The sequence below is a fragment of the Canis lupus genome, chromosome 26 (genome assembly GCF_011100685.1).
Source record: "Canis lupus familiaris isolate Mischka breed German Shepherd chromosome 26, alternate assembly UU_Cfam_GSD_1.0, whole genome shotgun sequence".
NCBI lineage: Eukaryota > Metazoa > Chordata > Mammalia > Carnivora > Canidae > Canis > Canis lupus.
In genome coordinates this window covers 30,338,722-30,365,802 of record NC_049247.1, presented here as the reverse complement: position 1 = coordinate 30,365,802, position 27,081 = coordinate 30,338,722, and the positions used below count along the sequence as shown (strand labels likewise).

The following is a 27,081-nucleotide window of genomic DNA, read 5'->3' as shown; positions in this document are numbered from 1 at the left end:
TTATTTTGAAAACTAGTTAATCAAGAATATTTACATTAAAAAGTCCTGAAGTACCGTATTGTGAAAAATACAGTAAAAAAACAATCCTGTATTTTCCAAAACAATAGTGAGGAGAGGAGCATTATTTGACATTCTTTTTTTCAAATCTCTTTAATGTAATACAAGGCAGCTGGATCTTCTTACCTGCTTCAGTGTAATTTAAAACGTTCTTAGAAATAAAATTTCAGACGCAAGTGGTGAATTCCATGAGTCTGAAACATTTAAGGAAAAAAAATACCAGTTTTTCAGAAAATATTTCATAAAATAAGATGGGAGGGAATACTTCCTAGGTCATTTTCAGAGGCTTAAATAATCCTAATCCCAAAACTGACAAGGACATTACAAGGAAAGAAAATTACAGAACAATGATGCAAGAACATAGAAATGAAAGTATTAAGATAGCAAATCCAATCCAGCAATACTTTAGAAAGGATAATATATCATGACCAAGTGGAGCTTATTCAAGGAATGAAAAGTTGGTTTAATATTTCAAAATCAATCAATGTAATTAGCCTAATTAACACAGTAAAGGAGAAAAACAGCTTGATGCAGAAAATGCATTTAAATAAAAATAATACACTTTTTATTGATAGAAATGGACAAGTTGACTCTAAAATTTTATTTTTTTAATTTTTATTTATTTATGATAGTCACACGAGAGAGAGAGAGAGAGAGAGAGAGAGGCAGAGACACAGGCAGAGGGAGAAGCAGGCTCCATGCACCGGGAGCCCGACGCGGGACTCGATTCAGGGTCTCCAGGATCACGCCCTGGGCCAAAGGCAGGCGCTAAACCGCTGCACCACCCAGGGATCCCTCACTCTAAAATTTTAACAGGAAGCAAAGGACTAGGAAAGTTGGGATCATTTGGAAGAAATATAAAGTTGAAAAAGTCATGTGAAAAAGTTGGTGTAAGGAGGGTTTACTACTAAACCCTCTAAGTTGTAAAGCAACTTAGATTGGTGGTAGGAGACTGAAAACTTCCCCTGACAAACCTGATTTCTAATGCTGTGTGTAAGAATTAGAATTTCACCATTGCCTGGACATCTTGGAGCCTCACAGGGCCCCAGACACCTAACTGGATTACCTTGCTCTTGCCAATATGCCCACCGCCCAACAGGAAATGCTCTAATCCAGGTAGTTTCCCTCTCACCTGGGCCAGCGTCCCATCCTCACCCTACCAGCCCATGAATTATTCACAGAAGCCAATCACATTCTCCAGTGAAAACAGGGAATATCTCACCCTCTTGCTGCTACAAAGCCTGCCTCCCATTGCTCCTACTGGTTTTCTCTGCTCCTGAGTGCAACCCATGTGTGCTGTGGTGTGTGGTGTCCTTCCCTGCATTGGGATATGTGACTAATAAACCTCTGGCCAGTCATCAAGACCAGTGTCGGGTGCCATGTGTTTAGCTGTCTTATATTATGTAGGGTGGAGGATCCCACCCTCAACAATGGGATAAATAGGAGGTGATCTGAACAGTATTTGCTACAAAAGTTATTAATTAGAGAAGCCATAGAATTTACTTCAGAGAAACACTTTTGTCTTATATTTTCAAGGAAAAAGATCCTTTTTGTAATTTTTGCAAAAATAATTCAACAATTACAAAACAGGTAGGTTCTCTCTATGGTACATTTTATGACTATTACATTGCCCTAATTTACCTTTTTTAAAAAGAGAAATTTGTATACAATGCAGAATGTTGACATATTATAGTTGATTATCTACCCTCAAGTTCAGGACATTTATTCTGTAAAGGGCTAGAGAATATTTTAGGTTTCACAGGCTTTTATGGACTGAGTTGTGTTCCCTCCAAATACATATGTTGAAGACTGCTACGGTCTACAAAAATTCATGTTGAAATCCTGACCTCAAAAGTAATGGTTCTAGGAAGTGGGGGGCTTTAGGAGGTGATTAGGTCATGAAGGTAAAGCCCTCATGAATAGGGTTAGTACCCTTATAAAAGAGAGCCCAGAGAGATTCCTCACCTTTCTCAACATATGAGGGCACAACAAAAAGATGGCCATCTATGAACGTGGAAGTGGGCTCTCACCAAACACTGAATCTTCCAACTTTTCAGCCTCCAGAGCTTAAACTTTTCAGCCTCCAGAGCTGTTAGAAATAAATTTCTGTTGTTTATAAGCCACCCAGTATACATTGTATCTGTTACAGCAACGTGAAAAACTTAAAACAAATCCCTGAACCTCAATGTGACTATTTAAAGACAGGGCCTTTAAAGAGGTGAGTATAGTCAAATGAGGTCATAAAGATGGAGCCCTAATCCAAAAGGACTGGTGTCCTTAGAAGAAGAGGAAGAGACACCAGGGATAATAAGTGCACAGAAGAAAGGGCACATAAGGACACAGCAAGAAGACAGCCATCTCCAAGCCAAGGAAAGGAGACTCAGAAGAAAACAAACATGCCAACACCTGATCTTGGACATAAGCCTCCGAAACTGTGAGATAATACATTTCTATTGTTTACATAAACACATAGATGTGACTGTGCCAATAAAATTTTATTTATAACAAAGGTGCAGGTTGGATTTAGCCCATGATCTACAGTATTTAAAGCTCTGTATATGTAGAATGAGGCCTCCTTATATATAACATCATTTATAGATTCAACACATTATTCCTACAACTTTTCTAGAAATTCAGCATGATATATAAGAAGATTTAACTTTCATGTGAAACTTTGTGGTTTTAAAGATGTTATTTATAAGGTTCTCCTCAGTATTTTTCCTTTAACTTATAGTAAGAGATGGGATGCCTGGGTGGCTCAGTGGTTGAGTGTCTACCTTCAGCTTGGGTCCTGATCCTGGGCCTGGGGGTCAAGTCCCACATTGGGCTCCCTGAAAGGAGCTCGCTTCTCCCTCTGCCTGTGTCTCTGCTTCTCTCTCTGTGTCTCTCATGAATAAATAAATAAAATATATTTTTTAAACTTATAGTAAGAGGTCATATTACATTAAAACATTTCACACATTTTCCACTTTCTTAGTTTTCTTTATGATGAACATATTAGTATTCTAGCATTTGTGGCATGGTAGAAGTGAAATATTTTCCACAGTTATATTTATAGGAGTTCTCTCTTTTATTAATTTATTCATGTTGAGGAATGCCTGTGCTTATGCTGAAAATTTTCCCACATTAAATACATTTGTTGAATTTCTCTCCAGTCAGAATTTCTTTGTGACTGGCACATAATAAAGGTTTATTTCTCTTGTGAATCCTTTGATGTTGAACAAGGTATGCATTTACAGTGAAGGCCTTTCCACATTCCTCACATTGATAGGGTTTTTCTCCAGTATGCATCCTCTGATGTTGAATCAGATACACACTCTGACCAAAAGTCTTCCCACACTCGTTACACTTGTAGGGTTTCCCTTCAGTATGAATTCTCTGATGTTGATTAAGGTGTGTACTTCTGCTGAAAGATTTGTCACATTTTTTGCACTTGTAAGGTTTCTCTCCAGTATGAATTCTCTGGTGTTGAGTAAGGTGTGTGTTCCATCGGAAAGCTTTCCCACATTCATTACATTCAAAGGGTTTTTCTCCAGTATGGATCCTCTTATGTTGAATAAGGGATGACCTATGACTATAGGCTTTGCCACATTCAGTACATTTATAGGGTTTCTCTCCAGTATGTGTTCTCAGATGTAAAGTAAGCTGAATGCTCTGGGTAAAGGCTTTCCCACATTCTTTACATTCAAAGGGTTTTTCTCCAGTATGAATCCTCTTGTGCTGCATTAGGGATGAGCTATGACTATAGGTCTTACCACATTCAGTACATTCATAAGGTTTCTCTCCAGAATGAGTTCTTAGATGCAGAGTAAGTTGAATGCTCTGAATAAAGGCTTTGCCACACTGATTGCATTCATAGGGTTTCTCCCCAGTATGAGTTTTCTGATGCAGAGTTAGATGTGAACTTTGGCTAAAGGTCTTCCCACACTGATTACATTCATAAGGTTTCTCTCCTGTATGAATCCTCTGATGCTGTGTGAGGCATGTACTTTGGCTGAAGGCCTTCCCACATTCACTACACTCATAGCGTTTTTCTCCAGTATGAGTTCTCTGATGTAGAATAAGGGACGAGTCCCAGCTGAAGGACTTCCCACATACATTACACTCATATGGTCGCTCTCCTGTGTGACATCTTTCATGTTGTATAAGGTGTGTACCCCTGCTAAAAGATTTGTCACAATTTCTGCATTTGAAGGGCTTTTCTCTAGCACCAAATTTCTGGTATCTAATAAGGTATGAGTTAACTCCAGTATGTGTACTCTGGTGTTGAGTGAGATCCAGACCACAGCTAAAGTCTTTCCCACATTGATCACATTTGTATAGCTTTTCACATGTGTAGATTCTCTGATGATTACTTAGATTTAGGTTATGTGAAAAGCTGCTGCCATAACTGTCATCTTTATACTTTGTTTTCCCTGAAGGAATTGTGCTTTGAGTAACAAAGTCTGACTGCTGTCCACACTCAAATCCAGCATCTTCAAGAATGTTCTCCTGAGTCAGGATTTTCTTACGGGTAAATGCCATCTGCCCTGGATGGCTCTCTAAACAACTAAGAGATTCTAGGACTTCTCTGGTGGAGTAACAGATTCCATTCCTTTTACCTTTGTTGATTACCATGCCCTGGGAAAATTCTTCAGAAATTAGTTGCTTCAAATTTGACTTTGCAGTTCTAGATCTGGTCTCTTGGTCTGAAAGAAATAAAAGTGGAAGATATTTGACCTTTTAGAGAAATACAAAGTGTGAGCTAGTCAAAGCTACATATAATATGTTACTATTGTTTTTATTCTCTGATTCCCCAAACAGAGGTATGGTGCTTTGACTGATTTCAAATGTCACGTAAGCGAAGAGCCACTGTGGACGGGAGCAAGGAAGACGTGAACAGGGACATGCAAGTGGTTATAGGGGTGATGGTAAGTGACACCTGAGGTAAGTTACAAGTGAGGACTGCCTTTCTAGAATCACTGAAGGGTGAAAACAGGGACCTAAGAATGGACAAGAGGGCAGTAATGAGGGGAATCACTAGAATAAGGATAGCAGAAGAGAAACAGATCATAATATAACCCACTATGTGCCTAGGTCACTATGAAATGTCACCACTAATATCTCAGCCTCCAACCTCTTCTCTTGCCCATTTTTTTAATAAATTTATTTTTTATTGGTGTTCAATTTGCCAAGATATAGAATAATACCCAGTGCTCATCCCATCAAGTGCCCCCTGCAGTGCCCGTCACCCAGTCACCCCCACCCACCTCCCTTTGCACTCGCTTCCCAGAGTTAGGAGTCTCTCATGTTCTGTCTCCCTTTCTGATATTTCCCACTCATTTTTTCTCCTTTCCCCTTTATTCCCTTTCACTATTTTTTATATTCCCCAAATGAATGAGATCATATAATGTTTGTCCTTCTCCGACTGACTTATTTCACTCAGCATAATACCCTCCAGTTCCATCCACGTCGAAGCAAATGGTGGGTATTTGTCGTTTCTAATAGCTGAGTAACATTCCATTGTATACATAAACCACATCTTCTTTATCCATTCATCTTTCGATGGACACCGAGGCTCCTTCCACAGTTTGGCTATTGTGGACATTGCTGCTATAAACATTGGGGTGCAAGTGTCCCGGCATTTCATTGCATCTGTATCTTTGGGGTAAATCCCCAGCAGTTCTTGCCCATTTTGTAAGCTGCCACAGTTAACTTCTCAGCAATGCCAAATCACCAGGTCTGTAAGGATGGTCCCATTCTCCTACTATCAGAGGCAACCCATGGTCACTATTGAATTAAGTTGGGGTCAGAGTTAGCAAGTGGGATAAAGGACTCAGGCGGAATCCAACACAGTGAGGGGGTGTGAGAAGACAAGAAACAGAGGAGTTGACTGATGTGGAGAGTGATCATGGGAAGTCCTGCTGAGGCTGAATGCAGCAGGAAGCAGAAAACCACAGTGTGGATTCCAGCAGGTGGTGGATGTGTTTACCAGGCCATTCCTAGTAGATTTACCTAATATTCAAGGTAGATTAAGAGGAAAGGAATGGTGATCGAACAGATGGCAAGAAAGAGGAGGGAGGTGAAAGTGGCATCACCGGCCACTGAGGGGCTTCTCTAGAGAGGACAGAACCCCTGGCAGGATGGGGGAGGAGGTACATCTGAGAGAAGGGAAGAAGGAAGCCAGTGCAACTGGGAAGGGTCCCAGGCAGGCAGTACACTCCCTGCAGGGCCCGGACTTGTGCAGGAGAGGAACGGGAGAGGCAGGATGTGGCTTCCGTGCAGGGATTATTCTCCAGGTAGCCCTAATTTATCTTGGGATTTCTCCTGCACTTCTAGAAACTACTGGCTTCCTGAACAGCCTTCTGCATGAGCTCCTGGGCCCCCTTCCCATCTCTTCACCTGGAGAGGGGTCTCTAGGGATGTCCCTCCACACCATCCATGGTGATCTGCCTTGCTCCAGCTGGGAGATCACATCAGGCTTGAAATCCTGGCACCCTGCTCAGGGAAGACAAGAGGTACAAGTGTTGAGCCAGTGACAAGCATATGCCCAGGACCCTGCTGCTATTTCCCTGTCTTCAGGGAATGATGGATGACCCCAGAGTGGGGGTAGGGGCAGCCTTAGCCTCCTGCTCCCTGCCACACAGAGAACAAGCAGTGGAAACACCCTAAGCCTATGTCCTCTGAACATCAAAATATGGTCCTGTGGCTCAGAGGCCTCAGGGTCTTGGGATTCATGGTTTGGACAGAGAAGAGAGAGCAGAATCCTCATTCACCAACTCATATTGGCAGGGTAGGTGTGCACAGGCCTTCAAGCATTGTTAGTGGACTGTGCCTCTCAGACTCTAAAACCCCTTTCCAGTCTCTATTGCATCTTTTAAAATCTCACATATTTTCATTATAATCTATTTTATCTGTGTTTATTTAATAAAAAAAATGATCACTTACCAAGTTCAATTACTTAACATCTCCCCTCTTCGCAGCAGTTAAGCAGACAACCTGAGCAGAAGGCACTTGTGTCCCCCAACCCTCCCAGGGTGCTGCCTCGTGTTCCTCCCCAGGCCAGTGCTCAGGATGGGCCCAGGGCCACTCTTACCCAGGGAGGCCAGGCTCCTGTAGTTCTCCAGCATGACTTCTCGGTACAGTGCCTTCTGAGTAGTGCCCAGGTGCTCCCACTCTTCCTGAGTGAATTCTACAGCCACATCCTGGAATGTCACTGGGTCCTGAGACGTTACAAGAGGCAGTGTTTGGCAGTGGACATACCATGCACAGTGCATCACAGGGTGCAGCATCCCAACAGGCAGGGGAAAGTATATACCAAGAAATTATTGGCTTATAGCATGCTGAACACAAGACATTAGTACATCTGGTTCAAACAGGAACAGGACAGCAACACTGAGTCTGCTACTCTAATATTCTCCTGGAAGTTCTAGTTTGTGCAGTAAAAAATTCTAGATGACTGATGACAGCTATAGACAGTTGAGCGAATCTCTGGAATGTGAAGTCAAGAGCAAAGAAGCAAGCTGTAGTTAAATCCACGGAATATGTATTTATTCAGGGTTAGAGATCGAAATTATACTCTTCCCCTCAAGCCATCTGTTGAACCTCCAAACCACAATGTGACTGTATTTATAGATAGAGCCTTTAAAGAGACAGTTCAGGTTAAATGAGGTCATAAGGGTGAGGCCTTAATCTGATGGGTCCTTGTAAGAAGAAGAGGAGACACGAGTGCATGCACACAGAGGAAAAGCCATGTAAGGACACAGAGAGAAGTGGCCCTCTACAAGCCAGGAGGAGAGCTTTCACCATAAACCCTGATGGCACCTTGATCTTGGACCTTCAGCCTCCAGAACTGTGAGAGAATGAATTTCTGTTGTTTAAGCCATGATTAACAGAGTTCAAACATTGTGCATTTGAATGGTCTAGTGTTTGGGATATATGTGGTAAGACCATAAAGAGCAAGAAGATTCCTACAGATTCCAGGGTAGAGATGATATTTGAAGGAGGGGGAGAGGGATGTTGTTTTTAAGATGAAGAGATAGATAAAGAGGAAGTATGTCTCTTAAATTACTTGGAATAGGACAAAAGAGTAACTGGAAGGAAGGCTGGCTGGGGCAGAGCAGACAGGGGAACTAGGTGCTGGGATGTGCAGAATGATGCTGAAGGACAGCTTGTTTGTGGCACTGTCTCCACTGTGTACGTCTTCACTCTTATTCTTTTTTTAAAAAAGATTTTATTTATTTATTCATAGAGACACAGAGAGAGAGGCAGAGACACAGGCAGAGGGAGAAGCAGACTCCATGCAGGGAGCCTGACGTGGGACTCGATCCTAGGTCTCCAGGATCAGACCCCAGGCTGCAGTCGGCGCTAAACCGCTGCGCCACCAGGGCTGCCCTTCACTCTTATTCTTCCACCCACATGCAGCACACTGTCCTAGCCCTTCCTGTTTAGTGTCCTCCCCATCTTTCTCCTCCTTAAATGATTGGGGTCCACAGTCCTTCATCCTACACCCTGTCAGATCCCTCTCCTCCCCTCTTTGGGATCCCCCTAGGCTTATCCACTCCTGGGATCTCAGGACCACTCTTTGCCTCCAACTTCCAATGTTGGTTTTTCAGGTCTGAATACCCAAGTTGTCAGAACAGAGTGAGAGGGAAAGAGGAAGTCAAGGGCAAAGCTGGGTCATCACTGGAGGATATGCCCTCCCCCCATAGAGTTGGAGACCCCATGGACAGAACTCCTCAGGTAAGGGTAGGTTCATCACCACAGCTGGAGACCCCATGGGCAGTGGGGACTCTTCTCCATGAGACAGAGATTCTACAAGTGGTGGTGCCCACCTTGCCATGAATGGAGCCTCCTCACCAAAGAAGATCCACTGATGTCACCCATGGGCCAGGGCAGCAGAGGCCAGGGGGCCAGACCAGGTTTGAGGGTTGAGTCACATTATAGCAGGGCATCCTCACCAAAGCCGTGAGAGGACAAAGCCTGAGAGATCCGACCAAGGTAGCAGCTACCTCAGAGCTCCAGTCACTGAAGCAGACACCCATGCAATCCCAGAACACAAGGGGGCAAAGGGACAAAAGCACCCTGTTCACCAGCTGAGAGCCTGTCCCCCCAAGCTAGTCAGAGAATGCCTAAGTAAACACCATATTCTCCTTTGTCTGGTTTAATTTGTCCAACAATTACAAGCTGCAATGCTATCACGGTAATGAGAAATGAACTCAACTAAATACTGAAGGCTTTGAATTTTTGCAGCTAATCAACTTGAGAATTTTTTAAAGATATTTTTAATTTATAATAAAATTTTATAACCTGATTATGCAAAAGTAAAAAGCTAAAAGTGCCTATTAATAGTTTTAAATGATTTTCATTAATGAGTCATGAAAGGATGAATATGCAACATAACTGTTTTTAAAAAACCACCTGTTCTTCAAACAAAATCTCTACCCATGTGGGCAGCAGACTTTGAGAGTTAAAAAATCCATTTAAAGATTTAAATGGAGACAGTGACGTTTGGTTTGGTTGTAAATTGATTTTTTGCTTCTGGTTAAATATGTAAGACACATATGAGAAATTGTCTTGTTCATGATAATTCCTTCTGGAAATTCAGTATCTAAAAACATCTTTAAAAAGACATTTTTAGGGATACCTGGGTGGCGCAGCTGTTTAGCGCCTGCCTTTGGCCCAGGGCGCGATCCTGGAGACCTGGGATCGAATCCCACGTCGAGCTCCCGGTGCATGGAGCCTGCTTCTCCCTCTGCCTATGTCTCTGCCTCTCTCTCTCTCTCTCTCTCTCTCTATCATAAATAAATAAAAATTTAAAAAAGACATTTTTAAAGGGGTCTCTCCTTTACCCATGTATTTGAAGAATAAATTCTTCAGGCAAGATCACAGAGGGAGACCAACATTGTATATTTGTGTGTTGATTTTTCATTAAGAAAAAAATGTAATGAAAGAACAGAAACTTTCAGTAATTGAGTACTATAATGAAAAATATTTTGTTGAGCATACATTTTTCTAAATATTTGACTATAGGCTCATCAGGAGAATATTAATAATGACTGCCAGGAATAAGACCTACTAAATGTGAAAAAATTGATTTTGGGGGGCTATTGTTTGGTTTTGTTTTTAATAAAAGAAGCCAAATGAGGGAAACTTGCCCAATTGGGCATTGGTCCAAAACCATGATGATTAAAACAACATTATATTCATGAAACCAGGCAGCCTAGATGGCCTGGAAATGGGTGCTGATTTAGATGCATACATGGCCGTTTTAGGCAACAAGGAAAACAGATCATTCAAAAATGGTACTAGACAACTGGTTAATCATCTGGAAAAAATAAAAAGAAGATACTCACCGTATACCTTTTTTTTTTTTTTTTTGAGAGAGAGAGAGAGAGTGCAAGCCGGGGTGGGGGAGGGGGAGATGGAGAAGGAAAGAGAGAATCTTAAGCTGAGCATGGAGCCTGACGTGGGGCTTGATCTCACAACCCTAAGCTTAGATCATGAACCCCCCAAGCTTCATGATCTAAGCTAAAATCAAGAGTTGGATACCTAACTGAGCTACCCAGACACCCCTTCAAGCCATTCTTAAGGCCAAAATATATTAGTTTTTTTTAATGTTTTTATTTATTTATTAATGAGAGGCAAAGAGAGAGGGAGAGAAGCAGAGACACAGGCAGAGGGAGAAGCAGGCTCCATGCATGGAGTCCGATATGGGATTCGATCCTGGGATTCCAGGATCATGCCCTGGGCCGAAGGCAGGCGCTAAACTGCTGAGCCACCCAGGGATCCCAATATATTAGATTTTTAAAATTTTTTTTTAATTTTTTTTTAAATTTTTATTTATTTATGATAGTCACAGAGAGAGAGAGAGAGAGGCAGAGACACAGGCAGAGGGAGAAGTAGGCTCTATGCACCGGGAGCCCGATGTGAGATTCGATCCCGGGTCTCCAGGATCGCGCCCCGGGCCAAAGGCAGGCCCAAACCGCTGCGCCACCCAGGGATCCCTCAATATATTAGTTTTTAAAGCTACAATAGGGGATCCCTGGGTGGCGCAGCGGTTTGGCGCCTGCCTTTGGCCCGATCCTGGAGACACGGGATCGAATCCCACATCGGGCTCCCGGTGCATGGAGCCTGCTTCTCCCTCTGCCTGTGTCTCTGCCTCTCTCTCTCTCTCTCTGTGACTATCATAAAAAAATAAATAATTAATTAAAGCTACAATAGTCACAATAGTTTCAGCCTTTTGAAAAGAGTAACCTTGGAGGAGGCTGACACCAAGGTCAGGATCCATTCTAAAACCAGAGGCATACTTGAAAACAAAACTATACAACCTAAAAAAAAAGTTGAATTTTCCCAACTGGGAAAAAGAATTTGCAGTATCTATTATTTTCAAAGGATTGATATTACTATGTAAAAAGTTCTTATAAATTCATAAGAATAAAAAAATTAAAATGGACATAAAATATGAGTGATTCACAGAAGAAATTCAAATGGCTAATAAATATATGAAAAGTTATGGGCGCTTGGATGGCTCAGTTGGTTAAGTGTCCAACTCTTGATTTTGACTCAGCTCAGATCTAGAATCAAGCCCTGTGTTAGGCTTCATACTCAGTGGGGAGCCTGCTTAAGGATTCTCTCTCTCCCTTTTCCCCCTCCCTGCTTGCATGCTGTCTCTCTAAAATAAATAAATAAATAAATAAATAAATAAATAAATAAATAAATAAATAAATTTTAAAAAGAAAAATATATAAAAAGATGTTCAACTATACTAAAGAAAATCTGAAGTGGAAATTAAAGGAGTTACTTTTTCCCTTTACCTGTTAAATTGGCAAAGATTAAAAAGTTTGCTAGAATTCAGTTTCTAGTAATTGACTGATTGAGTATCCAAAAGTGATCTTCCATCTGAGAACAAATAAAAATCCTGGATAAAATGTCTTTCAGGAAAAAAAACTATAAAATTTTACTGAAACATAAGAAGACCGATTACTAAAATGGCATATATTCTTTGTAAATATATGATAAAATTAACCAAAATGCAAAATGACATTTTTTACTTTGCTAAAAAAAGACACAAAAATTCATCTGTAAGAAAACTCAGGCCAAAAGAACTTTACAAAGCTAAAATTATAAAATTACCTTTGCTTCTGTTCAAAAACCACTTTCATTTAAAAACAAATAACAGGTTGAACAGATAGTCCCCAAACTGGTTCTTGTATATTCAGGAGTATATTACAAGGACTATAACATTACTAAGTGGTATTAATCCCAAGATGTAAGGGTGGCTCAACATACAAAAAACAAACAACATATCACACCATATTAATGGAATGAAGGAAGAAAATAACATGAGATCTTAACTGAATCAGAGAAAGGATGTAAGAAAATCTATCACCCTTTCATGGTGAAAACACAACTAGGAATAGAAGGGAATTTCCTCAACATGGTAAAGGTCATATGTGAAAAATCAACAGCTAACATTATACTTAATAGTAAAAAAAAAAAATAGTAAAAGTCTGAAAGGTTTATCCTCTAAGATGAGGAATAAGACAAGAATGCCACTCTTGCCATTTCTATTCGGCATACTACTGCACATTCTAGAGAAAGCAATTAGGCAAGAAAAAGAAATGTATCCAAATTGGAAAGGAAGAACTAAAAGCTTTGCAGATGACATGATCTGATATGTAGAAACCTCTAATGATTTCATTTAAAAAGTCACCATAGTTTTAGGATATAAAATTAACACAGAAAAATTTGTTCTATTTCAGATGCAGGAAAAAACATGTGATAAAATTCAACATCTGTTTATCATAAAAACTCTCAACAAAGTGGGTATAGAGGGAACATCACATTTAATGTCGAAAAGCTAAGAGCCTTTCCTCTAAGATCTGGAACAAGACAAGGATGCCCATTCGTATCACTTTATTCAACACAGTACTAGAAGTCCTAGCCAGAAAAACTGGGCAAGAAAAAGAAATAAAACGTATCCAAATTGGAAAGGAAGGAATAAAACTGTTACTATTTGCAAATGCATGATACTATATATAGAAAACCCTAAGGATGCCTTCAAAAAACTGTTAGAAATAATAAATTCAGTTAAGCATGATCAGCACAAAAAAAGTCTCTTGTGTTTTTATACAATAATAATAAACTATCAGTAAGAGAAATTAAGATAATAATCCCATGTACAATCACATCAAAAAGAATAAAATAGCTAGGAATAAATTTAACCAAGGAGGTGAAAGATGTGTGTATTGAAAACTATAAGACAGGGATCCCTGGGTGGCGCAGCGGTTTAGCGCCTGCCTTTGGCCCAGGGCGTGATCCTGGAGACCCGGGATCGAATCCCACGTCGGGCTCCCGGTGCATGGAGCCTGCATCTCCCTCTGCCTGTGTCTCTGCCTCTCTTTCTCTCTCTCTCTCTGTGACTATCATAAATTAAAAAAAATTAAAAAAAAAGAAAACTATGAGACACTAAGAAATTAAAGAAGACACAAATAAATGGAAAGATATTTTGTGCTCATAGACTGTAAGAATATAATTTAATTTAATATTGCTAAAATGGCCATACCACCCAAAGCAATATACAGATTCCATGCAATTCCTATCAAAATTTCAACGTGAAAATTCTATTTTCACAGAAATAGAACAATCCTAAAATTTCTATGACACCATAAAATACCCCAAATAGCCAAAGCAATGTTGAGAAAGAATAGGTTAGAGGCACTGTGCTCCTTGATTTCAAACTATATTACAAAAACAAAACAAACAAAAAAGCTACAGTAATTAAAACAGTATGGTATTGGCATAAAAACAGACAAATAGATCAGTGGAACTGAATATAAGCATAAATAAACCTATGCATATATGGTCAATAAATTTATGACAAAGGTACCAAGAAAATACAATGGGAGAAAGGACAGTCTGTAATAAATGGTGCTGAGAAAACTGGATAGCCACACACAAAAGAATGAAATTGAACCACCATCTTACTTCATAACACAAAAGTTAACTAAAAAAGTATCAAAGACTTGAATTAACACCTGAAACCCTAATACTCCTAGAAGAAAACATTTGAATCTGACACCAAAAGCAAAAATCACAAAAGCAAAAATAAACAGGTGGGGCTACATCAAAGTAAAGAAATTCTGTATAGCAAAGGAAAGCATCAACAAAATGAAAATGCAACCTACAGAATGAGAGAAAATATTTGCAAATATATATTTGATAAGGGACTAATATCCAAAATATATAAAGAACTCATTCAATTCAATAGTAAAAAAAAAAAAAAAACAAATAATCAGATTAAAATATGGGTAGAAAATCTGAGTAGACATTTTTCCAAAACCATATAGATGAAAAAAAAAAAAAACCATATAGATGGACAACAGTTACATGAAAAGATGCTCTATATAACTAATCATCAGGAAAATGCAAATCAAGACCACAAGGATCTATCATCTCACACATGTTAGAATGGCTATTATAAAAAAAAAAACTAGAAATAACAAGTGTGGTGGAGGATGTGGAGAAAAGGGAACCCTTGTGCACTGTTAATGGGAATGTAAATAGGTGCAGCCATTGTGGAAAACAGTATGAAGGTTTCTCAAAAAGTTAAAAGTAGAACTACCATAGGATACAGTGATTCCACTTCTGGGTAGTTATCCAAATAAAACAAAAGCATTAGCTCAAAAAGGTATCTATACCCCTGTGTCCACTGCATCATTATCTACAACAGCCAATATACATAAGCAATCTAAATGTCCATCAATAGATGAATGGATAAAGATGTAGTGCATATATTCAACAGAATATTCCTCAGCCATAAAAAAATCCACACAATGCCATTCATGACAGCATGGATGGATCTGGAGGGAATTATGGTAGGCGAAATAAGTTAGGCAAAAACAAATACCAAATTATCTGTTTTATATGTGGAAAATAAATTAAAAAAAAAACCAAGCTTATAGATACAAAGAACAAATCAGCAGTTGCCAGAGGTGGGTGGGGAGGGGTGGGAGAAATGGATGAACTGTTCATTTTAGGTTTTAGTTTAAATAACTGAGCTTTCTTTTTAAAAATTTTTTTTATTTGAGAAAGAGAGAGCATGTGTGTGTGCATATGAGTGTGGGTGGGGGTAGGGGCAGAGGGAGAGGAAGAGAATCTCAAGCAGTCTCGCCACTGAGCCTGGAGCCAGGTCAATCCCAGGACCCTGAGATCACAACCTGAGCCAAAATCAAGAGTTGGCCGCTTAGCCAATTGAGCCACCCAAGTGCCCCTAACTAAATTAACTTTCTTTCCTTTTTTTTAATAAGTTAACTTTCTAAAAAAGAAAAAATAGTTGTATCTTAACATACCATGAATGAAAAATATGCAAAAGAAATTAAGAAAAATGATTCCAGGGATGCCTGGGTGGCTCAGCAGTTGAGCATCTGCCTTTGGCTCAGGGCATGATCCTGGAGTTCTGGGATCGAGTTCCAAATTGGGCTTCCTGCATGGAGCCTGCTTCTCCATCTGCCTATGTCTCTGCCTTCTCTCTGTGTCTCTCATGAATAAATAAATAAAATATTTTAAAAAAAGAAAAGTCATTCCATTTACAATAACATCAAAGAATCACTTAGGAATAAATTTAACCAAAGGGGTATAAGACTGGTACACTGAAAACTGCAAAATACTGCTGAAAGAAATTAAAGAAGACCAAAAGAAACTGAAAGACATCTTGTTCTCATGGATTGGAAGATTTAATATCACTAAGATGTGTATATCACCGAAAGTAATAAAAGATTCAATGCAATCCCTCTCAAAATCCCAATGATGTTTTTGAAAAAATGGAAAAACCTCTCCTAAAATGCATACAGAATCGCAAGAAGACCAGAATAACTAAAACAACCTTGAAAAAGAACAAGAGCACCCAGGTGGCTCAGTGGTTGAGCACCTGCCTTTGGGTCAGGTTGTAATCCCAGAGTTCTGGGATTGAGTCCCACATCAAGCTCCCCCCACAGGGAGCCTGCCTCTCCCTCTCCCTATGTCTCTGCCTCACTCTGTGTCTCTCATGAATAAATAAATAAAATCTCTTAAAAAAAGAAAAAGTTGGAGGACTCACATTTCCTGATTTTGAAAAGTATTGCACAACGGGAGAGATCAAAACAGTGTGGTACCAGTATAAGGACAGACATTTAAACTAATGGAATGGCACTGACGGCCCAGAAATAAACTCTCACCTTTATGGCCAATTGATTTTTCACAAAGGTGCCAGTACTGTTCAATGGGGAAAGACCAATCTTTTCAATAGGTAGTGCAGGAAAAACTGGATATCCATGTGCAAAAGAATGAAGACAGACCCTTACCTTACGCTATATAAATATTAACATAAAGTGAACGAAAGACATAAATTTAAGAGCTAAAACGATAAAGTTCAGAAGAAAACATAAAGGCCAATCTTCATGACTATGGATTTGGCAATGGTTTCTTAAGTACTATATTGGAAGCACAGGCAATAAGATTAAAAAATAAATAAATTGGACTTCACCAAAATTTGAAAGTTTTGTGTATCAAAGAATACTATCAGGAGAGCAAAAAGGCAATCCACAGAATGGGAGAAAATATTTGCAAATCCTATATGTAGTAAGTACTTAATATCTACAATATGTAAAGAACATGTACAAATCAACAACCACCAAAAAAAATCCCAACTTAAAAATCGACAGGGGCCCCTGAGTGGCTCAGTCAGTTAAGCATCTGACTCTTGATTTCAGCTCAGGTCATGATCTCAGGGTCCTCAGTGTGGAGTCTGCTTGCGATTCTCTCTCTCCTTCTCCCTATGCCCCTCCTCCACTCATACACACTCTCTCTCTAAAACAAATAATAAAATCTTTAAAAATAAAAATGGGCAAAAGACTTAAATAGACATTTCTCCAAAGAATATATATATGTATATATAGTATGTATAGTATGTATATGGCCAATAATACACAAAAAGATGCTCAACATCATTTGTTGTTAGGGAAATGCATATCAAAACCACAATGAAATTTTACTTCACATCTGCCAGGATGGTTATAATAAAAGCAACAAAAAATACCAAGTGTTGGTGACACACGGAGAAACTGAAACATTTATGCACAGTTGGTAAGAATGTATAATGGTACAGTTGCTGTGGAAGTTTGGTGCTTTCTAAAAAGGTTAAACATAGAATTACCATATGCCCCAGCAATTCTACTCTTAGGTATATGCCTCAAAGAATGGGAAACAGGGATTCAGACAGATATCTGTACACCAACATTCACAACACCATAATTCACAATAGCTAACAAGTAGAAACGGTTCAAGTGTCCATTAACAGATGACTGGATAAACAGATGGAGTATATGCATACAATGAAATATTATTCCACCATAAAAAGGAGTTAAATTCTGATATAAACTACAACATATATATTAATAGTGAGGAAATATTTCTTAGTGTATTCATTTTTATAAATATTTTATTTGTTTGTTTAGAGTGAGTGAGGGGCAGGGGAAAGGGAGAGAGAATCTCAAGCTGACTCCATACTAAGCACAGAGCCCAACGCAGGGCTTGATCCCATGACCCTGAGAACATGACCTGAGCCAAAACCAAGAGTCAGATGCTCAATAGACTGAGCCACCCAGGCATGTCTATTTCTTAGTTCATATAGGTTCTGTTTGGCTTGATGATAACTGGTTGGTGGTGATAATTGGCAACAAGTGTACAATACTGTGAATATAATTAATTCACATTGGAGTGCATGCTAAAAAATGGTTAAAATGGTAAATTTTATGTTATATATATCTTACCACACTAGAAGAAATCAAAGTGATAACCTGTGTGTGTAGCATCTACCACTTGGGTAAAAAGGAAATGGATGAAGGATACAAATTCAAATGACTGCATATGTATAAATAAATTATCTCTAAAAGGATACAAATGAGGTTGTCTGGAGAGGAAAACTGAAGGGCTGGGGGCAAAAGTAGGAGACTTGCATTTCTCTGTTCACCCTTTGGTATGTTTGAATTCTCAATTATGTACACATATTACTTATCCAAAAATTTAATTACTCAAAAAATTCACAGAACTGGGTTTTAAATAAACATTACAACCCCAATGAATAAACATGCAAAAGTCAGAGCAGTCAATTCCTGAAAGAATAAACACACCCTCCCCAACTCCTACCTGCAAAGAAAGCAAAGTCCTCAGCATTACTTGTGTCTTGGCCATGTCCTCTTCTCTAGGAAGAGCTGGAGAGAGAGAGAGAGAGAGAGAGACCGAGAAGAGAAGAGAGAGAGAACACGCATGAGTGCCTCCTCCTGTAGGGCTCAGAGCTGTCTAGAGAGGACTGCTTACCTCTCCCCCAACTCCCAACAGGGGCACAAGGGACACGACCCGTACATACCCTATATAGGTATAGCTCTATACTGTGAAGAAAGAATGTGGTTTTTCCCTTGTGTTTCTTGCCTTTTCTGACCTCTATGAGGCATTGACAGTGTGGAGCACTTCTCTCTCAGGACTGGCTCCTCTCATAAAGAAAATTCCAAGCCCAGGTGGTTTTCAATGATGAATGACTGATATCAAACATTTAAAGGCAAAATACACAAACTCTCAGAAAATTGAAAAATAAAAAGGGAATGCTTCCTAACTCCTTTTAGAGGCCAACACAACCTTGTTATCCAAACTTGACAAATAATTATAAGACAATTAAAGACCAATATCAGAAAAACAGATACAAAAATCCTTACCACATATCAGCAAATCAAAAGTATATGCATGAAAAAAAAAAAGTATATGCATGTATGAGTGTGCATGTGTGGGTGTATGTGTGTGTATATTTTCCAGCAGAGTTTAACCTAGGAAAAAAAAAGTTGGTTTAACATTAGGAATTTTATGTAATTAATCACATTAAGATCATATATTTTTTAAAGATTTTATTTTTATTTATTCATGAGAATACACAGAGAGGAGAGAGAGAGAGGCAGAGACACAGGCAGAGGGAGAAGCAGGCTCCATGCAGGGAGCCCGATGTGGGACTCGATCCCAGGTCTCCAGGATCAGGCCCTGGGCTGAAGGTGGCGCTAAACCGCTGAGCCACCCAGGCTGCCCACATTAAGATCATATTAAGAGAATGAAGGGAAAAATCAAAATATCTTAATAGATGCAAAAATTCATTAGATAAAATTTTACACTAGTTCATGATTAAAATGTTCAGCAAACCAGTAATGAACTTACTCCATTGATAAATGGCATCTACAAATAGTACCTATAATTCACATCATAATAAATAATGACACATTCAATGCTTTTACCCTAATATTGGGAACTAGGCAAGGATGTCTGTTCTCATCATTTTTATTTTACATTGTACTTGAAATCCTTGTCAGTGAAATAAAACATGAAAAAAGAAATAAAACCACAGATAGTAAGAGAGAAGAAAAACTGTATTTGCAGTCAGCATGATTTTCTCCATAGAAAAACCTAAGAAATCCACAATACAACTTTAAAAATTAATAAATAAGCAAGGTCATAGCATGTGAGAGTCTTCCTATTTCTTACTAACCTTAATACTCCAATCCCAGGCCATAGTAAAAAAATTTTTTTTTGTAAAAATTTTTTATACTACACTTTTCCTGTTCATATTACTATGCAGTTTCTATCTCCTGGTTGGATACTTACGGATATGACTGTCAGGGGAAAAGACTACTCTTAACCTCTACTTCACTACATACAAAAAATTAATTTGAATTATATTGTAGATAAAAACAGAAAAGCTAAAACTATATTGTCTCCAGAAGAAAATATAGGAGGAAATCATTGTTACCTAATGGTAGGCAAAGAATTCTTAACTAGGACAAAAAAATTACTAACTATTAAAGTTGATAAATTGGACATCGCCAAAATTAAAAAAATGCTCCATAAAAGACATCATTGGGGCTCCCTGGGTGGCTCAACGGTTTAGCGCCTGTCTTTGGCCCAGGGTGTGATCCTGGAGTCCCAGGATCGAGTCCTGCATCGGGCTCCCTGCACGGAGCCTGCTTCTCCCTCTGCCTGTGTCTCTGCCTCTCTCTCTCTCTCTGTGTCTCTCATGAATAAATGGATAAAATCTTTTTTAAAAAGATATCATTAAGATAATAAAAAGGCAAGCATGTAGGGAAGGGTTAACTCTATGTCTGCTCATGCCCTATACATTCCTCAGAAAGGCATGTTTTCAGAACTGGCCCCTGGATAGCTCCTGGGCACTGAGCTCCTAGAATGTTCTGTTGGATAAGAAGAGTGTTTTTGCAAGCCTAAGGCCTTGAGCCATCATTTGCCAGATTGTCCAGATAGCTTACACTAACACTGTGATTCATAGTGAACACCTACTTCCCATCTAAGGGTCTGGATCTTTAGTAACTGAGGTCAGCCATGCAGCGCCATATGCCTACATGGCTGACCTCCAATATAAACACTGGATACCCAAACTTGGGTAAGTTTCCATGGTTGCTGATACTTCGCACATGTCACACTTCACTCCTGGGGAAATTAGATACATCCCTTGCCACTCCACTGGGAGAGGACATGTGGAAGGTTGTGCATAGTTTCTTCTAGACTTTGCCTCATGCACATTTTCCTTGTGCTGATTTTACTGTGCATTCTTTTGGTGTGATAGACACTAACCACGAGACTTTTGAGTCCTTTGAAAGCCCTTCTAGTGAAACATCAAGCCTGAGAGTGGCCCTGGGGGTCCTTTAGACAGCGAACCACAGATGGCAAGAAAATATTCACTATACATATGGTAATGCAGACATAACACATATATAAATACAAATATAACAATACATAACATATACATGATGACACATACATATACACAAATATACACATATATGATAAAGGTCTTATATCTAGAATATAGACTGAGTTCTTATAGATCAAAAACAAGAGATCAACCAATCCAACCAAAAATGGGCAAGGGACTTAGGCCTTCATAAAATGAGAGGAAGCTATCAGCCATCATTAGCTCTCAGGAAAATCCAGATGAAAGATATCGTGAGTCAGCACCATACCATTAGAAGGGCTAAGATTAAAAAGACTGACAATACTAAGTGTTGACAAAGACCTGGAGCAAACATAACTCCTGCACATTGTTAGCAGGAATGTAAAGTGAATCGGCCACTTTAGAAGTTTCAGAGTTTTGTTTTGTTTTGTTTTGTTTTTTACAAAGTTAAACATATGCCTGTCCTATGAGCCAGTAGCTATTCCAGTTTTCTAGGTGTTTGCCCAAGAGAAATAAAATATATGTCCACAGAAAGGCTTGTATGCAAATAACCTCAGCAGCTTTACTCATAGAGGCTAAAAACTAGAAGCTACTCAAATGCCCACTGACAAGTGAACAAATATATAAATCGTGGTATGTTCATATAAGGAGTAACACAGAGAAATAAAAATTAATGAGCTAATACACATGTACTATGGAAGAATCTGAGAGACATTTAGTTCAATGAAAACATTTAAAAAGCCAGATGAAAAATGGTACATATAATATGCCTGAATTTCATGAACTTTGCTTTTCTTTTTTCTTTCCTTTCTCTCTCTCTCTTTTTAAAAGATTTTATTTATTTATTCATGAGAGACACACACAGAGAAGCAGAGACACGGGCAGAGGGAGAAGCAGGCTCCATGCAGGGAGCCTGATGCGGACTCGATTCTGGGACTCAGGAATCACACCTTGAGCCGAAGGCAGACACTTAACCACTGAGCCACCCAGGGATCCCCTTTCTCTCTCTCTTTTTAATTGAAGAATAGTTGACACACAATCCATGAAGTTCTAAAGCAAGTTCTATGACAACAGAAATCAGCCCGGTAGTTGCTTGAGGTGAGGAACACTAGGAATTGAATAGAAAGAGGCATAAAGGAACTTCCTGGGAGGTTAAAAATATTCCCTGTCTTAAATTGGGTGGTAGATGAACAGATTTATACACCACATTCCATGCCACCCCATTTTATTGTATCTAAGTTATATGACAAAAAGTTGATTAAAAAGAAACTAGCGGGATCCCTGGGTGGCGCAGTGGTTTGGCGCCTGCCTTTGGCCCAGGGCGCGATCCTGGAGACCCGGGATCGAATCCCACGTTGGGCTCCCGGTGAATGGAGCCTGCTTCTCCCTCTGCCTGTGTCTCTGCCTCTCTCTCTCTCTCTCTCTCTCCGTGTGGCTATCATAAATAAATAAATAAATAAATAAATAAATAAATAAAAATTAAAAGAAACTAGCTCCATGGGGAGCCTGGGTAGCTCAGTGGGTTAAGCATCTGACTCTTGGTTTTGGCTCAGGTCATGATCTCAGGATCGTGGGCTCAAGCACCGAGGCAAGCTCTGCACTCAGTGTGGAGTCTGCTTGAGATTGCTGTTGCCTCTGCCTGTGGGCCTACTGTATGCCAGGCCCAGACCTCTGCCTCTGCCCCTACCCCCATTCATGCTTTCTCTTTCTTTCTAAAATAAATAAATCTTTTTTTTTAAGCGACAAGACAAACCACATAGGTACATGGGTATCTGGAGGAAAAGCATTCCTGGCAGAGGGACTGTTAAGTGAAAGCATGCCTAGTGAGTTCCAGATACAGAAAAGAGGCCGCTGTGGCCAGAACAGAGTGAGGGAGGGAGTGACAGATGAGCTTGGAACTCAGAACTGGAGACCAGAAGGCACAGGACCTCCCAGGCCATGGTGAGGCTCATTCTGGAACAGGATCATCTGGTTGCTAAGGGCAGAACCAGTAGAAGCAAGGAGACCAGGGAGGGGTTACGCCAACAATTCAGGGAGAGAAGGTGTCCAAGGGAGAAGCTGAGAAGGGGCAGAGTCTGGACACGTTGTGAAGAAAGAGTTTGTGATAGTGTTTGTGAATGAATCGAATATGGGATGTAACAACAACAACAAAAAAAGGCAGAGTCAAGAAGTAAAGGTTTTTGGAATGATAGGCTGGAAGTAGGGAACGATCGTTTGTTAAGATGGGAAAGAGTGCAGGGGGAAGAGGAGGTCTGTGCAGAGAGCAGCAATCAGTCCTTTTAGACTTGATAAGTTCCGGGGGGCATTAGACATCCAAATGGACAAGCCAAGTGGGCAGTCAGGTAGTGAGCCTGAAGCTGCGAGCAGGAATCTAAGCAGAAGACATAAATTTGAGCATCAGCAGCACATGGGTGCCAGTGAAAACCACAAGGCTCGATAAGGTTTCTTCAAAGTGAGTGTAGTTAGAGAAGATGGGAGGCTTCTCATGATCCAGCCCTGAGGCCCTCCAGTCTTGGGGAGAGAGGTCTCTCATCTCAGGGGGAGATGAGGGTCCAGCAGTGGAGACCAAGGCATTCCCGGAGAGGCGGGAGGCAGGAGGAAAACCAGGAGGGGTGCTGTCCCACAGCCAAGGCAAGACAGTGCTGATGGACGGATCAAGCAACATAGAATTCTCTGGTGCAATAGACATGGCCAACATGCACATGAGAAAATGCTCCACATCACTTGCCATCAGGGAAATACAAATCAAAACCACAATGAGATACCACCTCACACCAGTGAGAATGGGGAAAATTAACAAGGCAGGAAACAACAAATGTTGGAGAGGATGCGGAGAAAAGGGAACCCTCATACACTGTTGGTGGGAATGGGAACTGGTGCAGCCACTCTGGAAAACTGTGTGGAGGTTCCTCAAAGAGTTAAAAATAGACCTGCCCTACGACCCAGCAATTGCACTGCTGGGGATTGACCCCAAAGATTCAGATGCAATGAAACGCCGGGACACCTGCACCCCGATGTTTCTAGCAGCAATGTCCACAATAGCCAAACTGTGGAAGGAGCCTCGGTGTCCATCAAAAGATGAATGGATAAAGAAGATGTGGTCTATGTATACAATGGAATATTCCTCATCCATTAGAAATGACAAATACCCACCATTTGCTTCAACGTGGATGGACCTGGAGGGTATTATGCTGAGTGAAGTAAGACAATCGGAGGAGGACAAACAGTGTATGTTCTCATTCATCTGGGGAATATAAATAATAGTGAAAGGGAATATAAGGGAAGGGAGAAGAAATGTGTGGGAAATATCAGAAAGGGAGACAGAACATAAAGACTCCTAACTCTGGGAAACAAACTAGGGGTGGTGGAAGGGGAGGAGGGCGGGGGGTGGAGGTGAATGGGTGACGGGCACTGAGGGGGATACTTGATGGGATGAGCACTGGGTGTTATTCTGTATGTTGGTAAATTGAACACCAATAAAAATTATTTTATTAAAAAAGAAAAAAAAGAATTATCTGGTGCATTTGACAAGGAGAGTTGTGGTACTCTTGTAGAAGCCTGCTTGGAGCAGCTTCAGGATAGACCCGGAGGAGAGTAGTTAGGCACGGCAGACATAAACAACCTTTCCGAGGAGTTCAAAGGCAAAAAGGAGGAATAGGATGGTTGCTGGAAAGTGGGACGAGGTCTTATTAATAGGGAGAAATAATACTTTCAAATTGTTAGCTATCAATCTGACGTCTGAGGTCATTTTAGATCTTTGCTTGGTATTGTTCCTATGTGAATATTCCAGGGGACTTACCAATTTGAAAGTATTATATTACATAATCATCGAGATAATTAGCATACTATGACTGGGAGAGCCCACAAGAATGTTTGCTAAAAAGTTAAGAGGAGCTCTCTCTAGGACTTGGCGGGTTACTGCATATTGTGCTTGTTTGGCTTTCCCAACACTTCCCCTGCACCTATGCATTGCTTGTACTGGATAATTCTTTACAAAAAAGCAGAGATAGTCTCAGTATGACTCATGAGACCACCTCCCCATGACCCATGTAGTTACCCAGACTTTGTCACTGTCTTTGGATATGCACATGCTATTCCCTCTACCTGTGGGTCCCCTACGGCCAGGCCCAGAGCCAGCCACTCCTTCCACTGGTCATTCAGGACCACAGTCCTGAGGGCAGGCCCCCAGCACAGTGCCCCCCACACAAGTGCTCAGGGAATGGATGGATGGATATGTGGTGTCCTGTTATCCAGGCTTGGGACCATTGCTCCAAATACCTGGAAGAACTCTGACCCTGAGCTCCTGACTCAAGCCTCCGGGCAGAAGGAAGAGAAACCCCAAGGCAGGGGTTTTAGGAATAAGCTTTTCAGAGATGATCTTCCTGCACCAGGGGAGCCCATCAGAACCCCAACTCAAGAAAGGAGGCCCATCAGGGCATGTAAAGGGCCAGGTGACTCAGTGTTCTGTGGACTCCCCGAGTATTTTCAACTTTTGATCACACTATTGATCACCCTAAAAAATTCTTTAAATTTTTTTAGAATTGTGGTAAAGATACACATAACCAAAAAAATTCACCATTTTAACCATTGCTAAGTATATTCAGTACTGCTAAGTATATTCACATTGTTGTGCAACCCATCTTCTGAACTTTCTCATCTTGCAAAATTGAAACTCTGCATCCCTTAAACAACAGTTTCCCACACCCCCTCCTCCCAGCCCCGACAACCACCATTCCACTTTCTATGAATTTGACTACTTTAGGGACCTAATAGAAGTGGAATCATACAGTGTCTCTTATTTTGAGGCAGGGCTTATTTCAGTTAGCATAATGTCTTCGAGCTTCATCCATGTTGTACCATGTGTCCAAACTTCCTTTTTTAAGGCTGAATGCCATATTGCATTGTACGGATAGACCCGTTTGTTTATCCATCCGTTTGTGGTTAGATACTTGGGTTGCTTCCACCTCCTGGCTATTGCGACTGCTCCTGCTATAAACGTGGTCTGCAAATAATCTCTTTTCAGATCCTGCTTTCAATTCTTTGGGATATATACCCAGAGATTACATGGTGGTTCTAGTTTTCATTTCTTAAGTAAAAGTTAAAGAATTTCCATACTGCTCTCCACAGTGGCTGCAGCATTTTACATTCTCACCAAGGGCAAAGGTTCCAACTTCTCCACATCCACACTAACGCGTTATGTTTTGTTTTGTTTTTTTTTTTGTTTGTTTGTTTTTGTTTTTGTTTGTTTGGTAATAGCGGTCCTAATGCGTGTGTGATCTTTAAAATTGTTTGATGGTGAAACACAAATCCAGGGCGTGCAGGAACCTCACCCGGAACGGACAGTAATAAGAGACCATACACGGAATTCTGGACACAGGTCACAACGTGAATACTAACGGTGTCGCGGGAAATAGCCCCTGCCCTTACCTATTTCTCTTATCTCTCCCTCCTTCATCTTCCTACACCACCACCACCACCACCACCCCCAGCTAAACGCGCTTCTAGCTTTTACAGTAATATTGTCCTTGCTTAACTTGACAGTTTTATCACACCTCCGCTCCCTTAAACCATAGTTCACATTTTGCCAGTGTTTGACCTTGGTATACACGTAAGCATTTTGCGTTACTCCTTTGCTTAACTTTGGGCAGGGGAGACTCATCAGCATTCATACAGCTCTCATCTCTGGGTTTTCCGTACGGAATGTCACAGCAGGAAAATTCACCTTCGTCTCTTCCAGTACCCATCCACAGTCAGAGATGACGCTGTACCTGTCTCCCGGGGCTTCGGGGCAGGGGTCTCCATCTGCACCTTCGGGGCAGGGGTCTCCAGGCGCCCTCGGCAGCGTTCCCCCGGCCGTGCGCGGCTCTGCAGCCTCCCGGGCCCCAGGCCAGGCCCAGGGGCGCGGGTCCTGCTGCTGGGGCTCAGGGGCAGCCTGCAGGGGGGACCCCGGGGGGAGGCCCTCGCACTCCCCGCTGCGCGGCCACGGTCACGGTCACGCCCGCGGAGCCCCTTGCGCCCCCACCAAGGTCGGGGGCTGCGCTCACGCCCCATCACGTGCTCCCCACACACTCAGGCTGGCCTCGGGCTCAGCGGCCTGGAACCCGCGGGCGCGGAGCGCGGCCTCGGAGACAGATCCCGGGGCTCACCGCCCTGCCACAAGAGCCCAACCACCCTACAAACGAGCAGCCCGAAGACCGCTGTGTGAAAGTGCGCCTGCGCAGACCGGGCGCGAACTACAACTCCCGGGAGCCCTTGCGCTGCGAAGACGGCCGACTCTATTTTCC

At 41.0% G+C, this 27,081-nt stretch overlaps 1 protein-coding gene across 2 annotated transcripts; it reads right to left on the bottom strand.

Annotated features, from left to right (window-relative positions):
• Positions 1-3,018: 3,018 nt before the first annotated feature.
• Positions 3,019-26,987, bottom strand: LOC119863913 (zinc finger protein 2 homolog). 2 transcript variants are annotated; one of them, XM_038575929.1, is made up of 5 exons: positions 26,566-26,987; positions 18,223-18,287; positions 7,133-7,259; positions 6,439-6,534; positions 3,019-4,745 (listed from the first exon to the last, which is right to left on the bottom strand). In XM_038575929.1, the coding sequence occupies exons 1-5, from the start codon at positions 26,846-26,848 to the stop codon at positions 3,184-3,186; spliced, it is 2,133 nt and encodes a 710-aa protein (XP_038431857.1). In that variant the 5' UTR covers positions 26,849-26,987; the 3' UTR covers positions 3,019-3,183. The 2 variants fall into 2 exon arrangements, with proteins under 2 accessions (XP_038431857.1, XP_038431858.1); XM_038575930.1 differs by having other exon boundaries at positions 26,520-26,706.
• Between the last annotated feature and the right edge of the window lie 94 nt (positions 26,988-27,081).